The sequence below is a fragment of the Ictidomys tridecemlineatus genome, chromosome 1, assembly GCF_052094955.1.
Source record: "Ictidomys tridecemlineatus isolate mIctTri1 chromosome 1, mIctTri1.hap1, whole genome shotgun sequence".
NCBI classification, from domain to species: Eukaryota; Metazoa; Chordata; class Mammalia; order Rodentia; family Sciuridae; genus Ictidomys; species Ictidomys tridecemlineatus.
Genome location: NC_135477.1, coordinates 50,232,385 through 50,246,855, shown reverse-complemented (window position 1 = coordinate 50,246,855; position 14,471 = coordinate 50,232,385). Strand labels below are relative to the sequence as shown.

Below are 14,471 nucleotides of genomic sequence, written 5' to 3'. Positions count from 1 at the left end.
TCTTCGTTGGCTGCAAGTTTTGGTGTTCCTCACAGCACCTGCACCTCCACCTCCGGGCTCGGCTCCAGAGGGAACAAAACACAGGACCCGCCTGCCTCCCAGCCTATCTCGCTAATTCCAGTCCAATTGCCTCAGGCAGGCCAGTGTCCTTCTGAGCTTGTTTTTTCATCTGTAAAATGAAGGCACTGAAGGCAGAAATGATCAAGATGGTGTGATCACACGGAAACACTCCCAAATGCCAAAGCACACGCCTCCCAACCCACCCGCCCGCCAGCATCTCTGGGGTCCCAGTCCATCCCACCCTACCAGACCTGGCTCTGACAGCTGTCCTGAATTCACCCAGCTCCTGGCTCCACGACCTCTGTGTCCTTGAGACCTCAGCCTTCCCAAACCTGCAAATTGGGTCTAAAACTAGAAACACTCCCCAGGATTCGCCAAGACCCACGGTACAACACTGGGGCACCATTACTTCGCCCAGTGTCATTCATCACCAGCATGGTAGCCATGACGGGACCTTACCAAGACCCTCGAACAGGCGGGTCTTCAGTAGTGAACTGGGGCCGCCCTCTTCCTCCAGTTTTCTTTTGGAGCACTGGGGTTGACGCAGGGCCACAGGAACGCAGGGCCACAGGAACGCCGGGCAAACTCCCCCGCTCTCCAGCGCTGAGCTAGGTCCCCAGTCTTTTTTTGTTTCATTTTCTCTTGAGACAGGGTCTTGCTAAGTTGCCCGGGCAAGCTTCAAACTTGTGATCCCCCTGCCTCGGCCCCCTGAGGAGTCTCAAACGGCATGTGTTCAGGCACTTACGGGGCAGTTCGCAAATCTAGAGAGCTGGATTCTGGAACCTCAGAAGCAGTTTGCTACTGACCCCAAGACCCAGGAGTCACAAGAGGAAAGTGAGTCCCAGGCCATACTGCAAAGAGCCCAGGGAGATGATTGTGTATCTACAGGGACTAAGCAAGTTCTACGTGAGCAAGAAAGAGGGCTGCCCATCAAGGCCCAGATGTCCAGGTGAGATGCTCCCAGTGCCTCACGAAACTGTTCACGAGCTCTGGGCTAGAGGCCTCCAGGGACTCCAGCGCCTGCCTTGTTATTGTTCAAAATGTTTCTGGCACACCTTTTATTTTGGTGGGGTTTTTTGTTTGTTTGGGTTTGGTTTGGTGGTGCTGGGAATGGAACCCAGGCTTTAGGCACATAGGCAAGTGCTCTACCACGGAGGTGCACTCTCAACCCTTTTAGTTTTGGACAAGGTCTAAGTTGATGAGGGTCCTGCTACGTTACCAAGGCTGGCCTCAAATCTGGACTCCTCATACCTCAGCCTCTTGAATAGCTAGGATGCCTGGCAACACCCATCTTTTAGAAGAGCACCCCAAAACCTCTTCTTGGCTGAGCACAGTGCTGCACGCCCCTAATCCCACCAACTCGGGAGGCTGAGGCAGGAGGATCACAAATTCAAGGCCCGCCAGGGCAATGAAGGCCTGCCAAGGCTTCCTGAAGCCCATCTGCGTCCCTGGCACTTGGGAAGCTCTTAGTGACTTTATGGCTAATTGTTAAAGGTGGACCTGGGGGGGACCAAGGGAGATGTTCACATTCTAACTTCTATATTTAAGTATAACTTAACTTTCCTTTCTAACATTTCCTCTAAAATCAAATTAAACCTTACAACCTGTTAGAACAGTAAGTCGCCAATGCGGCAGAGTCGCCAGAATGCTCCCCTACATCCATCTCCTTTTCGTTCCTAAGGACAGAAGTGCTCCCCAGTCTCCTCTGCAGTAGTTTCCGGCTGTGACACCACATCCGGCGGCCGGGATGCACACAGAGGTCAGGCCTTCCTCTAAACCTAGCTGTGATGGCTGGAAATGGATCACACTTTGGACTTTAAAAAGGGGCCAGACTTCAGAGATGCAGAACAAGGAGATGGAAGAGCCTGGATCTGGGAGTAGAACCTGCAGCTCGGGAGGCTGAGGCAGGAGGATGGTGAGTTCAAAGCCAGCCTCAGCAAAAGCAAGGTGCTAAGCAACTCAGTGAGATCCAGTCTCTAAATAAAATACAAAATACGGCTGGGGATGTGGCTCAGGGGTCGAGTGCCCCTGAGTTCAGTCCCCAGTACTTCCCCTCCCACCCATCAAAATTAAAAAAAAGAATTCAGATGTTAGTATTCCAGGTCTCTGTTGTTTGCGGTTGAGCCTACACCCCACTAACGCACATCCTTCATCAACCACTTCATTCACCAGAAGACTCTCCAAACGCCAAGTCTTCACTAAGGCTAACTGAGGGTGCTGAAGAGCCGTGTGCCCTGCGTAATTGCCAAAGACGTTCAAAAATAACCTCAGAATGAAGGGGTCCACCTTTCCCAGAATGTATACCTGAGGCTCTTATTCCTTAGCTCAGCCTCATTACTTGTGCTCTTCCTTCTAAATATTTTAGGTAACACCTGCTGAATACTGCTTCAGTCTAGCTACCAAAAAGAAAGATAACAACATGCATGCAGCCTCCCAGCACCTGCAACCAGAAACATTCCACAGCATATTGCCTCTGCTGCCTGGGTAATGAGTTGCCATAGCAACAGGTGGGTTGCTAGGAAACTAAGAGAGGATAACCCCAGGAGAGGCAGAATCTAACTCATCCCCCTCCCCCACCCGCACTTAGCCTTTTCTCCAGGGGATCCATGCAGTTGGTCCCCTAAGAGCAGGAGGTAATGCAAAGCACTCAACACCACTCCACCAAACAGCTGGTGTCGCAAACACCTCTCTCTGATGGCAGAGGGCACTTACCTCTTCTTTATAGAATCCTGCTTCTAGAATACATTCTGCATGACAGAATGAAAACGCTGCTCTTTAATCTTTCAGAATAACGCACCCTCAGGGAGAGCCTGCCTTGATTTGCAGAAAGTAAGGTCCAAATATTTCTTTGATCACATAAGAAATCGGTGGCAAGAAAGCCTGTGAGCTTGGGGGTGACATCCCACCCCCTCTGGCCCCCATCTGCCCTTTATCAGGAAAGACAACAGCTCTTTCTTCCCTGCTCCTCCTTCGCCACTGCTGCACATTTCAATTTTCTCAAAGCCAGGTCATTCCAGGACAAGAATCTATCCACACAAATAAGGCGACAGTCCTCAGGTGAATTACCTTATTCAGTGGTGACTGAGACAGAGGGACAGGACACAATGTTCTGTCCCTCTGTCTCAGTGCAATCTGAGGGATGGAGATCCAACAATCTGAGAGTCCTCCCGTCCAACAAAAACTCCTACTGACAAAGCTCCACTTCACACCGACACTGCGGTGCCCAGAGGCCAACCAGATAAGATAAGATGCTGTTGCAACCCCTGAGCAGGGAAGAGAGCCACTGGCAGGACTGCCTGGGATCCAGTTGGTCAGCAGGCACAGGAAGGGGTCAGAGGAGACACTGGCATCATTTTAAGTCCTCAAGGGAACTTAAGCCAGTGTGTGAGGCTCTGCTGCAGACCCAGCGCACTTCCCAGAAGCTGACCCAATCAAATACACAGAGGGAGCACTGGTGCCAGGCGTGGTGGCACATGCCTGCAATTCCAGCAACTCCGGAGGCTGAGGCAGGAGGATCACAAATTCAAGAACAGCCTCAGCAACTTAGTGAGACCCTGAGCAACTTAGGGAGACCCTTGTCTCAAAAAAATAAAATAAAATGGAAGAGTAGGGATGCAGCTCATTGGTAAAGCACCGTCCCAGGGTTCAATCCCCAGTTCAAAAAAAAAAAGGTGGGTGCGCTGGCTTTCCCACCTACCCCTGCTGACAGGCTCTGTGGTCCCTGCAGACCTGAAGACAATAATATGCCAAAAAAGATCTGTGCAAACCACAAAAATGTGGTATTCTGAACTTGCCTCGCATGATTGCTCATTAACTAAAGTTTCAGATACATGTGTGTTTATTATAAATGTCATTTTTAGCTTCCTTTAGTTAATATTTAATAAGAATACTTCATAACACTTGAGACCACAGTAGGCGTAAGAGAGGATCACAGGATGCCTCTTGCAACTAATCTGGCATTCTTGTTAGTTGCTGTCCTGGGTAAAACCACTTATGTTAAGAAAAAGGAGTAAGAAGTCAGACACAGAGGTGCAGACCTGAAATCCCAGATACCCAGGAGGCTGAGGGTGGAAGAGCACAACTTTGAAGCTTCAACAGCTTAGCAAGACGCTGTCTCAAAAAATAAAAAGACCGGGTGGCTAGGTCCATGAGAGCAACCCCGGTTTAACTGCCGGTACCCACCTGTCGCAGTGGTCCGCTTTCCCTTCTGAACATAGCCCTCCTTTCTCTGAGGCTTGTTTGTAAAGGGACATGTGCTTCTCTCTCTCCTCCCCTTCCCCTCCCCAACAAGATTGGGGAGACAGGGCTACCTTTTCTTCCCCTGTCCTTGAACAAGCCACCACGGGAAGGAGATATCTGCCTGAGGATCAGAGAAGTGAATTTCCACACAGCTTCAGGGAGCACCAGGGACCTCCGTCAGGGCACACCTGGCACATGGCCTTTGAATAGCTTCTTTGAAAGCCCTGGGTTTTCCCCATGGACAGAATCACAGCTTCAGGGACAGGAGTCTCTCCTTTGCTAGCAAAGCAATAACACTTCTTCTTCCCTCTTCTCACAACTGTGTCCTCATTATTAAATTGGCATTAATCGGCATGGAGGACAAAGACCGAGACTTCAGTCACACACCCACACACAAAAAAATCATCTTTAGAAGCTGACAAATCAAGAGTGACTTTGGGGGCCTGGGGACATAGCTCAGTGGTAGAGCGCCTGCCTCGCAGGCACAAGGCCCTGGGTTCAATCCCCAGCACCATCAAAAAAAGAGTGAACAGTTGACCTACATCATGGTTTGTGACCAAGTTAAGGGGAAGCCACCCACGACATTCCAGAGCAAATCTCCTGTGGTTGGAAGGAACTAAGATGCTGACATAGTAGATGTCCTTGGTGGCTCTGATTTGAGGTAAATCAGGGAAAAGGGAACCAGCTATAATTTGAGGAAGTGACTTCCCCCTTATGGTTCCACAAAGAAGCAGGTTGTTCCCTAAATGTTCAGCCTGCTAGTCAGTTCTCTAACGTCTGGGTCTTGGGGTTCCTGTTCTCAGATGCAAGTTAGGATTCCAAAGAGCTTTTGTTCACGTGGGTCGCTTCTGTCAATACTAACCACTCCATAAACCAAACTGAATTGTTGATTTAAAATTAATCATTTAGGAATACTGATAAGCCCATCAGATGTGAAATGTGTCAAGCTTTTAATGGAAAAACCCTATTCCCTAAATATTAATGAAAAGAACTAATTAACATTTAATGAGCAGAATGACTCGTTTCACATCTTTGCAGACTCCTCTGTGGAGGTGGCGGTGCTGGGAGCTAAGCCCAGGGTCTCGCACTAACTAGGAAAGTGCTCTAGTGCCGAGTTATGGCACTCCTTCTCAGGTTTTGTTTGCTTGCTTGTTTGGGGGATTTGTTTTTGTTTAATATGGAAGGTGTCTCACTCAGTTGCACAGGCTGGCCTCAAAACCCACGATCCCCACTTCAGCCTCCTCAGTGGCTGGGACTACAGCACGCACCACCATACCAGGACACATCATTTTTCAAACAGCGAAGAGTTAGGAAGAGATTAAGGAGCCGTGACAGCTAAGCACCATGTGGTGCACTGAACTGGATACCAAAACAGAAAAATGAGATTAGTGGAAAAATTGGTAAAAATCTGCATAAAGACCTGAGCACAGTGGCACACGCCTACAATCCCAGGTTCCCGGAGGCTGAGGCAGGAGGATCTTGAGTTTGAGGGCAGTTTGGGTAACGTAGTGTGAGACCCTGTCTCTAAATTAAAATGTCTTTTTAAAAATGCACATAAAGTTTACAGTCTACTGAATAATCTTGTTCTGATATTAATGTCTTGCCATGGTTATAAAAAATGTTAACAATTAAGTAAGCCACGAAACTGCCTCAGCCTCCCAGCAGCAATGGAGGCTGAGACAAGGAGGGTCACAAGTTCAAGGCCAGCCTGGGCAACTTAATAGACTGTTTCAATACACAAACAAATATGTGAAATGGGCTGGAAATTTAGCTTAGTGGTATTAACTCAAGGCCCTGGATTTCATCCCAGTACCACATAAAATAAATAAGGTGAAGGGTAAGTAGGAACTCACTGGACCATCTTTGCAACTTCTCTTTTAATCAAAAGTGATCACAAATGAAATTCTGAAAACTTTTTTTTAAAAAAGACCCCTCTGACAAGCATGAAATAACCTCTAAGATAAATTGCTTACAAAAACAAAACAAAACAAAAATGCAAATGGAACCACTTAGTTTTTTTTACTATCATATCAACAAAAGTTAAAAGTTTTAAAAATATCCAACATTAGCGAGATATGGCAAAACCTGAAACTGAATATCCTGTGAGAATATCAAAGGCCAAAATCATCTTGGAGAACAATTCAGCCACTTCTCATTAAGGTGAAATGCGTCCTTATACTTGGCAGTGTGCTCCTAGGTATGTCCCCTAGAGAAATGTTGTTTATGTGCCCAAGGAGGTATGTAAGAGAATTTTTATAGAAGCAATTTGAATAGGAAAAATCATACTAGAAATAATGTCAACATCTCTCCACATAATGGAGAACAGGAATGATACAAATGGAATACTATGCTCTTGTGAAAATGGATGAAACAGATCTACACACTAGCCACAGGGAAAACCTTCACTAATAAGACAAAAAAACTAACCCAGGAATATATACAGTATCTAAGTTTTTTGAAATATTCAAAACAATACTGTACAGACTGTTGAAGATTCCACTTACATGTACAAAGACCTGCGGGGGAATGATAAACACCAAGTCCCAAAACGTGGTTATCTGTGAGGGAGGCAAGTTGTTGGGATCCATTTCTTAATCTGGCGGTTCATTATAATTAGCCTTCTATGTTTCTGAATATCTAAACTATTCACCTTTTCCTTGTTTTTTTCCCCTAGTACCAGGAATTGAGGCCAGGGGTGCTTTTTATTCTGATTCAGGGTCTTCTCGCTAAATTGTCAAAGCTGGCCTCAAACATGCGATCCACCTGCCTCAGCCTCCAGAGTTGCTGGGATTATAGACCTGTGCCATCATGCCCAGCTCCTCTTTTACAACTTTAAAAAGAGAAATGCAAAACAGTCCATATAATGTGCCAGCTTTTATATTGAAAAGAAAGACGGTGGAGCTGGGAGTGGAGCTCAGTGGTCAAGCACTTGCCTAGCATGTATGAGGTCCTGGGTCTGATCCCCAGCACCCCTCAAAAGAAAGAGAAGAGGAGGAAATAGCACCACAGGTTCAAGGTTGTCTGGGAAGGCCTGGGAGACAGAGTAAAAAGAGACACACTTTTAAACTAAGTGAACTTGTTTACCGGCTGCATCTATTACATACTCTAACTTCACCTCCATCTAATGGATGGGAGACAGGATGGGGCCTTGAACAACTCACCCCAGGTCCCTGAGTTAGTGCCAACAGGTCTAGAACCTGGCATTCAGTTACCAGGAACCAGCTGGGATCCATGGGGCTCTAGAGCAACACTGACCTAGAAGCCAAACCTAGTTTAGGCCCCTGGAGCATAATCGTGGCTCCCTACCCTGGCTCATTTTCCCGAGTCAGTAATTACGCCTAGGACATACACCTTTAATAAGTCAATTTAATGTTGTTGTTGAACTCACAACATCCTTTGAAATGAAAGTCGTCAGGGAAACCACAAAATCAGGGGCAGAAGAGGGTCACTGTGCCGGTGGGACAAGAGCATTGACAGCATGACACTGTATCTACCAGTGGTGAAGGGACAAACAGTACTTGACTAAGCCTTTTCCTACAGTGACTTGGTGTATTCAGGCCTCAAAGCAACCCAATGACACGGGACTGATTAATGCTATTCTACAGATGAGGAAATCAGGTTAAGTAATTTGCCCAAGGTCATACAGCTAGTGTCAGCAATGTGGCAATGTTAAGCCTCTACTCTGCAGTATCATCTCAGTTCCAACGTAAAGAATTATAGATTTCATCAGGGCAGGTGACACACGCTGTAATCCCAGCAATTCAGGGGCTGAGGCAGGACCATGGAAAGTTCAAGGCCAGCATCAGCAACTTAGAAGAGACCCTATTCAAAAAAAAAAAAAGAACTGGGAATGTAGTTCAGTAGTAAAGCACCCTGGGTTCAATCCCCTGTACTACAAAAGAAAAAGAAAAAGAAAGAAAAGAAAAAAATCACTGATTGTACAAGTTTTGTTTTTTTTTTTTTTTTGGCATTTCATAGAATTAAAAAAAAATAGAAAAGCAGTTTGTACTTTTGCAACAACCAAATTCTCCATCCCAAGAACTATATTTATCATCAAGCTTTTAAAATTATTGCAGTTTGGGGAGTCTGGGGGCAGAGCTCAATGCAGAGCACATGCTCTGCAAGTTCAATTTAATTCCCACCACACTCGTACGTGCACACGCATGCACACACTTTTTTTTTTTTTTTTTTTTTTTTAAAGCAAGCAGTCAGCCAGGCTCAGTGGCCCATATCTGTAAACCCAGCAACTCAGGAGCCTGAGGCAGGATTGTCTCAAGCCATTTAGACCCTGTCTCAAAATAAAAAATAAAAAGGGCTGGAAATGTAGCTCAGTGGTAAAGCACCATGGGCTCAATCCCCACCCAGTACTAAGGGAAAAAAAGCGAATGGTCAATGTAACTAATGCTCCCTTCTGTGGAAGAAAATCTGCATCCTCTTTCCCAGTAGCACAACCAAAAGAGAGTGGGAGAGCCAGGAGTCTAGGATTCATGCTAACAGGATTCCTCAAAAGAAGCTGCCTCACCGGGCTGAGGATGTAGCTGAGTGGAGGAAGACTTGCTGAGCATACACAAGGCCCTGGGTTCCATCACCAGCTGATACACAAAAAAGGAAAAGCCACTCACACTTGTCCAAGTGGCGTGCTCTTGGCCTTGAAAGTTTCCCAAGCATGTTTCATTAGGGGCTGCCCCAGCCAGCAACTTGCCCTTTCTCTTCCCCATCCATTCAAGCCCCAACCAGCTGCCTGGACATTACATTTTCATACAAGAAAATGGAGGACTAGGTTTTCCTTCCGTTAATCTAGAAAATTCCATACCACTCAATCCAATATACTTCAACTCTCATAGCAGGTATTCAAAACAATCTGTCAAGTGTACTGCAAGAACTTGACAAATCACTGGTTAAAACAAACCATTCCTCCATGAATTATACCAATGTTCTCCCAGAATACAACTGATTTACTATTGCTAAACAGGTGATTTGCCCAAAATTGCTGGCAGGGGAGACCTAGAATGTTTAAGTGATGTTCAGTCAGGATATGCTATAGATTCATATCTTGCGTCACCAAAAAATTTAAGTAAAAATAATTACTTAATTAAAAATTAACCAAATGAATGGGCACTTACACCCGGTGCATGGTAGCATTCCTAGAGAACACCCTGCCCCCATGAGGCACGGCTCACTCAGGCAGGCAGCATTGACCAAGTGACAGCACCAAGGAAAGCTGAGTGTCAGCGATCGCTCCTACGTGGTGCTCTACACTGAACTCATCCACCCGGCTCACTTTCCCTGCTAAAGCAACCACCCACCAGCATGTCCTGACCTGGATTCCACCAGGCAGGTGACACAAGCCTGGAACCCCAGCAACTCAACCTTCTGTGTAAGAAGTTCAAACAGCAGCTTTTTAGCTAGTGTCAGAAGTTCCCAGAAGGTTTCCTCTGGCCGGTGAGACAAGGCAGTGAGGAGGAAGAAGGGGCTGCTGGATGCTGTGTCCCTCCGGACCCTGTGCTCTTTACTGGGGTCACCCTGGGGCACTCACCACGCTGTCCAACTTCCACGTGTACATACATAAGTCATACCCATTATATTTTTTAAAAATTAAGAGGGATGTGGAAAGAGGAAGCACTGTGAAGAGCCCTGGGTTCTGGACCTGGCATGCCCAGTGAACAACCTGGGACTCTGGAGCCAACCCGGGCACCTCCTCGTCTTCATGCCTCATAACAATATCAGACTAACCACCTAAATGCTCTCCAATCACCTGCTATGCCACGCTTCCCTTTCTTTTTATCTGGAAAAAAAAAAAAGGCAGGGGCAACTGGATAGGCAGAAAAGTAACCCAAAAGCCAAGTGTCTCTAACCCCAGAACATTTTGTGTGTGTGTGGTGCTGGAGATCAAACCCAAGGCCTGCAGCATGCCAGGCAAGCATGGTGAGCTAAACCTCCAGCCACCTAGGACACCACTAAAACAAAACCCAAAGCCTTCCCAGAGTCAGAACAGCACCCAGTCCCACAGTAGTGCCCAGGGTGCCCCTTGTGGTAAAAATCCCAGTGGGCAGACAATGGCTGCAGTCACCAGGCACCTCGATGTTTTTTAGAAATTTTAGGATTAACATTGCCAGAAAGCCACAACGCGGCAGAGCTGTGGAGGCAAGCCAGCATCTCTATACTGTGTTACCAAGTGTGACCTTGGCAAAATCCTAAGGGCCAGTCAGCAAGTCAGGGCAAGGCCATTAGTAATTTACCCAAGTGCTAGTAATTTACCCAAGTGCTGGGGGGGGGGGTCCCTTGGTTAACCACATACACTGGTTCAACATTCCCACATATGTTAGAAATGGATTTTACTTTTCCAAAGAAACTAGTCCCTTTGGGCTGATCCCAGGGAATCAGAATTCTTAAGGGTCTTATGAAGTGACTCGATGCAAACAGGAACAATGGTGTTAATACTGTAAAAATAAAAGAAAAAATGGAGACTAACATTAGTTTACTAACTATACAGATCATAGAATAGCAGCTGTATAAGCTTCATTGAGAACTTCATTCAGTGACTGTAAAACCCAACAGCTTTATGAGCCAGATCAGCTTTGATAGTCTACAAATAAAACAAATTTAAGAGCCTGGTGTAAGGCCAAGACAGATCCTTCAGAGCTGCTGAGGAAAACATCTTATATACTGATCCACAATGACATTTACTTCTTCAGTTTTCCAGCAACTGCCATCCACTTTATTACTGTTTAATAAATCTGAGTGGCTGAATGATTGTTAAAATAGAAACTGGCTCCTAAATTATACAGTTACCAAGAAACAGAAACTGAGGTTGGGGAAGCTGATCAAGTTTATTTTCTGGTCCTTCAGGATAGGACCTGAGATCCTTTGAAGAGATTAAAATCTGGCTCCCAGACAATCAAAATACGGAATGTCTTCTTCACCTCTTTTTTTTTAAACTCGGTGCTGGGGATCAAATGAAGGTTTCCCGCAGGCTAAACAAGAACTCTGCCACTGAGTTTCACCTCTAGCCTTTTTTTTCTTTGGAGACAAGGTCTTGCTAAATTGCCCAGGGTGAGCCCCAGGTATAATGATGCACACTTGTAATCCCAATGGCTCTGGAGGTTGAGGCAGGAGGATCGCAAATTCAAAGCCAGCCTCAGCAATTTAGGAAGGCCCTAAGCAACTTAGCAAGACCTTGTCTCTAAATAAAATATTAAAAAGGACTGAGGATGTGGGCTCAGTGGTTAAGAACCCCTGAGTTCAATCCCCGGTACCAAAAAATAAAATAAATTAAAAATAAATTGCCCAGGCTGGCATCGAACTTGCTATCCCCCTGCCTCCACCGCTGAAGTAGCTGGGATTTCAGGCGTGGGCCACCACGCCCAATAAACTTACAAATTTCATAGTTCTCACCTCAAGCATTTCTCTATCACGATGATTTAAATTAGGTTAAGATGGGAAGGCAAGAGTTTGGGAACAAAAAGAAGAGTCACAGTGATAAAGAGCCGGGCAGCTGGGTCCCTCCTACTACCAGAAAACAATGCAGCTGATCCCCAGGGGCTGCCTGCACAACCTGCAGCGGACTTAACAATCTTGAATGCTATTGTGGGACAATAGTCAGGTGCAACAGTCTCTGTGCACAACTTCTCACATGCTAACATCTTCCCCAGAATGAAGGCCCCTGCTAAAACTGGTCAATGCCGTGGAAGACATTTTAAAGGTGGTGAAATAAGAACTCCAGGGGAAAATAGTCGAGATGGCAAAAAAAAAAACCTTACAGCCTTCAGAGTAAATGCAGCTGCAAAGATAAACATCAACGTGGATGACAATGTGCTTCCTGTAATTGCAATGCCCATACAAAACCTGAGACAAGGCCAAGGGCACTGCTGCGTCCTGCAGAACAGGGCTTGAGTCCATGGCGATCACGCGCACCAGCCCAGGCACAACACTGCTGCGGGAGGGGTCACCCCGTAAGACCCACCCCACAAGAGGAAGCGCAGCCTCAGGAGAGGCCTGCAGCCGCCCCAAGTGCGCAGGCACCCACAGGAGCCCCGAGGGAGACGCTACTTCCCCCGCCCCACTCGCCCCCACCCAGGCTCCTTCGCCGCCTCGGGAGCTGCCCCAAGCAGGTACCGGCCCACGCAAGCGCCTGCGCAGTGCGCGCCCCTCGTCACCCCGGACCCGGGGAGCAGAGCAGCGAGACTCGAGCGGTCCGCTCCGGGGAGAGGAGGCATTGCGGGGGACCCTGTCCCCAGGCTGAGGCTCCAGGCTTACCAGTGCCCAGGAGGCTGGCCAGGAACAGGACCGCGTACATGGCGCCGCCTGACTCCGCAGTCTGCAATGCAGAGCGTCAGCTGACCGCGCGAATATAAACCTGCTCCCCGCCCGACGCCGCGCAGTGCGCAGGCGCAAGCCCCGCCCCGGCCCCTGACTCAGCGCGGCGCAGGGCGCCTGCTGGGAGGAAGGAGACGGGAGGGAGAGGAGGGGAAGGGCCGGGGCCCAGGGGACAGGGGTGGTGGAGGATGGAAAAAGAAAAGCCCCATGATTGATCAAGTCAAGGCCAGTCGTTATACACTGTGTATAGCAGAGCCCCCACCCCATCCCCTTCCAATAATCAAAGCCAGGGGCGCGCACATGCTGGGCAAGCGGCACAGACTTGTCCCCTGACTCAGCCCCACTACTTCTATGTACAGAAAACTCTGCAGCGCACCTTTAACCCAGTTTAGTGGTGTGTTCTCTAGCCTGTGCTTTTTCCAGCTTTCCAGTGGAGCCACAACTTTGGACACAGGAGCTGCCTCTCTGTCCACGTTTTTTTCTATGACATACTGTTTACGGTTGTTCATCTTCATTTTACAGATGAGAATCAATAGCAAACAGATTAACTGTTTATCCAAGTTCTTACAGTGAAGTTTGCGGGAGTCAGACTCACCCCTTACCCACACACTGTCTCTGCCAATCAATCCAAACTCAGAAACTGCAGAAGAAATGAGGGTTTTATTGGGGATTTTAGGGATTGCCATTTGGGGGACACAGGTTGAGATATGTCTCAGTCGGTGTTCCAAAAAAAGACCGGAAAAATTGGGAGCTTAAATGGGCAAACAGTAAAAAGCGATAAGAATTTCTTTCTAGGTAATAGATATGGGAAATGAAAAGTCCCCCAAAATAATGTGGTTGAGAAAAAAAAGGGAGTATAAAAGAAAGCCAGGCACTGGCAGCTTTCATCTCCCAAGACAGATGTTTTCCCAGTGCTAATTGCAGCAGGATGGAGGTGCCTCATCCCACTAGGGTGATAGCCTTCGAGGGGCACTGACCTTCCTCTCCAAATGCAAAACACAGACCCCTGACCCAAGTTCTCAAATTCCTAAGCACTCAAACTGACCCCCTTGCTGATTGATAAAACAACTCCCAAATTCCTGGGTGCCCAAGAAAACTGATATGCTCACTAGACCACCTCTCAGGATAACCCAGGCCCTTTCTTTGTTTGGGGGCTCATTTTCCACCATGAAAGTGGGTCCCACCGTGGCGGCATCATTTCCTCCCTGCGTTTTCTGTTCCTGCGTGAGACTTACACCAGGGAACTTCTTTTGAAATGGAGAAAAAGCAGGTGCTGTATGATAGGAGCGCATGACTGATAGAAGATTAAGACTAAAATGGATTCGACACAGGAGTCCGATAACCTTGATACGCACCTGGCACCTCTGGGCACAGCGTGATTTCGTGTTGTAACTGCTTACAGTCAGAAGGTCATGAGAGGACCTGTTCCTGGGCAGTAGCTAGAATCTGCCAGTAAAGCCTCTTCCCCTAGTGTCCCCACCACTCCATTTGAAAAGCTCTCTCATTGTTGTTTTGTCATAATTTTATTTTCACAGAATATCGAAAAGATCACTGACTTATCCAAGTCAGGATTCAAAGTCCTGCTCCACCCAGACTTCCTCCTGATTCAGGTTTGACTGGGGTCCCCTGTGCCCTGCTTTTCCCTCTTAACATTTCATATACACAATCACTGTCGTGAGGCTCTGGGTCTCCCCATGACTCACAGAGACTTTTCGCTGTTAAAGGGGGCTTTTTCCAAGGTTCCACCCTGGCTTGTCTATTGAGACGGAGTCGAGTGGAGAAAAGGGACTCAGGAGGAAGATGGAGGAGAACAGGAAATAATGCAGCCGCTGGAGAAAGGAACTAGAAGCAAAGCC

The 14,471-nt window shown here is 47.3% G+C and overlaps 1 protein-coding gene across 1 annotated transcript in view; it reads right to left on the bottom strand.

The window, feature by feature from the left end:
* Positions 1 to 12,696, bottom strand: part of Psap (prosaposin) — a 33,657-nt gene extending 20,961 nt beyond the window's left edge. The window contains exon 1 of the mRNA XM_005325937.5: positions 12,556 to 12,696. Coding sequence (XP_005325994.2) covers positions 12,556 to 12,595 — 40 coding nt within the window. The 5' untranslated portion in view covers positions 12,596 to 12,696. The remainder of the gene's footprint in view (positions 1 to 12,555) is intronic.
* Positions 12,697 to 14,471: the final 1,775 nt, after the last annotated feature.